General features: G+C 69.2%; 1 protein-coding gene across 1 annotated transcript in view; it reads left to right on the top strand.

Moving 5' to 3' along the window:
• Positions 1–228: 228 nt before the first annotated feature.
• LOC117870285 (mesoderm posterior protein 1-like) overlaps positions 229–2,420 on the top strand; it is a 13,629-nt gene continuing 11,437 nt past the window's right edge. The window contains 1 exon segment of the mRNA XM_034757379.1: positions 229–2,385. Within this exon segment, the coding sequence (XP_034613270.1) occupies positions 1,790–2,385 (596 nt within the window). The 5' untranslated portion in view covers positions 229–1,789.

Raw genomic sequence — 2,420 nt, 5'->3', positions numbered from 1 at the left:
GGGGCTGGGGGTGTGAGTGCCAGGGCTGGCCAGGCTGCTCCAAGGGAGGGAAACTGAGCAAGGAGAAATTGTGCCAGTCTCAGCCCCTGCCCCCCAGCTGGCGCGTTGGCCTGTCGGGTGCCCATCCTTCTGGGGAGAGACGCTGGCAGGGGCATCATCCCCGGGAAGGGCTGGGAGCCCCATGGCTAGAGGCTCTGACCGCTGGAGGGCCCTGGGGACAGGCCTGGCTGTGACCCCGGGGCTCCCCCCTGGGTGTTTATCTGGGGGCCTGTGCACCGGGCTGGGCTGCCAGGGGCACCTTGTTCACTCTTGCCACCCTCCCACAATGCACTGCTTCACCCCCTTCCCCGCCGAGCCCCTCCCGCCCCCCTGGAACCAGTGTCCGGCGGGGGGGGGCAGGGGGGGTTAATATTCTTGCTTCACAAGTGCTCCAGATCCCTGGGCACAGGGTCCCCGCAGCTGATCTGTCTGCCTGGGACGGCCACAGGATCTGGGGCAGTGTCTCCGAACTGCTGGGCCGAGCCCACGCTGCCCCCGGAGTGGGGGGCTCCGGGATTCTTCCAGCCCTGCGGTCTAGTGGCTGCCCCCGGGCACAACGAGTCCCTCGGTGGGGCAGGTGCTTGGTGGAGAGGTGCCCCCACGTTCCCAGCCCTGGGGAGCTGGGTCTGCCCCTCCCCATGGCAGCTACCCCAGCGAAGAGCCTCTCACCCCCGTGCCCCCCCCACATGCTGATGGGCAGCAGCAGACAGACAGACAGACAGGCAGACAGACCCTCCTTCCTGGCCCCCTGCAGCCAGCAGGCCCAGGTGGGGGGCAGAGCCCCTGAGCCATGGCCTGGATGTGAGAGTGGCTGCTGGGCTCATTAGTGGCAGGGTGTGAAATGCCATTAGCCTGGGCTGGGAGGGGCAGGCTGCTCCGGCTCCCTCGCTGTCTCCCGCCCCCTTGGCCCGGGGTGCCCAGCGCCTGCTGGCAGCCTGCAGTGCCCCTGCCCAGGCCGGGCAGGGGCACGTCCCTGGGTTGCTGGGCCCCTCCCCAGACCGTTGCGGCTTGGGCTCGGGAACTGGCTGGGAAATCAGGGCCCGGAGTTGGGGCTGGGCCCGACGCTCCAGCATCCCCGGGGGATGGGGTTTGGTTCGGGTCCCGCTCTAGGAGGCACCTGCCCCCTGCGCCCCCCGGCCCAAGCCCTGCCCCTAGCCCACACTGAGTGAGGACGAGTCTCCTGCCCCATCACTCAGGGCAGGGCCCGGCCAGGTTTGAGTAGTGTGGGATAATGCTTAGCACCCGGGCATGCAGCCCGGACTCCTGGGTTCTTTTCCTCCCTGTGTGGCTTTGGACCTCTGTTCCCCACCGTGTAACATGGGCTGCGGGCACTGCCCCTAGGAACACATACACACAGCTGCCGGGACGCCCTCCCGCGTATGGCTTCATCCTGCCCTTGGCAGTGGGGTGCAAGCTGCCCCCTCTGAGCGGGTGGGGGTCCAGCCCAGACACACAGAGCCACTCTGTGCCCTCGCCAGCCCGCTGGGCATGGGACACCTGGGCAGGCTCCGTCGCAGGCCGGCAGCTGGGGCTCTGTGGGGTCAGTGACCTGTCACACAGCTCCACCCGAGCTGGGGTAAAATTCAACACCAGCCTGTTCAAAGGAGCTCTCTCCCCCAGGCCTCCCAGCCCCCCAGGGCTTTGATGTGCTGATGGTCCCTGTGAAGGTGCCACTTCACACCTCCGGCCTCAGCATAAAGCCCGGGGCTGCGACGCTCTCCCCACACGCAGCCTGGGAAGCCCTGACGCCATGGCCAGCTCTCCTGCCCAGCTCCTAGCCCCGGATCTCCTGCTGCCCCCAGGCCAGGCCCTGCTGCAGGAGTGGGGCAGGGCCCAGCCCAGCACGGAGGGGTACAGCAGCTGCTCGCCAACGCCCTCCACCGACTCCTGCGGCCTCTCGCCCCTCTACCCCCTCTGCCCAGCTCCCCAGGAGCCCTGCAGCAGCTGCCCTGCAGCCCCGAGCCTGGTGCTGACGCCAAGACGCAGGGCTGGCACGTGCCCAGCCTACGGGAGCAGGAAGGGCAGCCGGGGCAGGGCAGGCGGCGGGCAGAGGCAGAGCGCCAGCGAGCGGGAAAAGCTGCGCATGAGGAACCTGTCCAAGGCTCTCCACACCCTGCGACGCTACCTGCCCCCCTCGGTGGCACCGGCCGGCCAGAGCCTGACCAAGATCGAGACCCTGCGCCTTGCCATCCGCTACATCTCCCACCTGTCGGAGCTGCTGGGGCTCAACGAGGAGACGCTGGCCCAGAGGAGAGGGGGCCCACGCCGGCACTGCCCCCTCTGCCCCGAGGGGCTGGGTTGCTGCCAGGCCAGGACCCCTGGCCTCCGGGCAGCATCTCCAGCCCCGTGGGAGGGGTCCCCCCCGGCCGCAGAGTCCTGGG

Source organism: Trachemys scripta, unplaced genomic scaffold, assembly GCF_013100865.1.
Source record: "Trachemys scripta elegans isolate TJP31775 unplaced genomic scaffold, CAS_Tse_1.0 scaffold_131, whole genome shotgun sequence".
NCBI lineage: Eukaryota > Metazoa > Chordata > Testudines > Emydidae > Trachemys > Trachemys scripta.
This window is presented reverse-complemented; position numbering and strand designations above follow the sequence as displayed.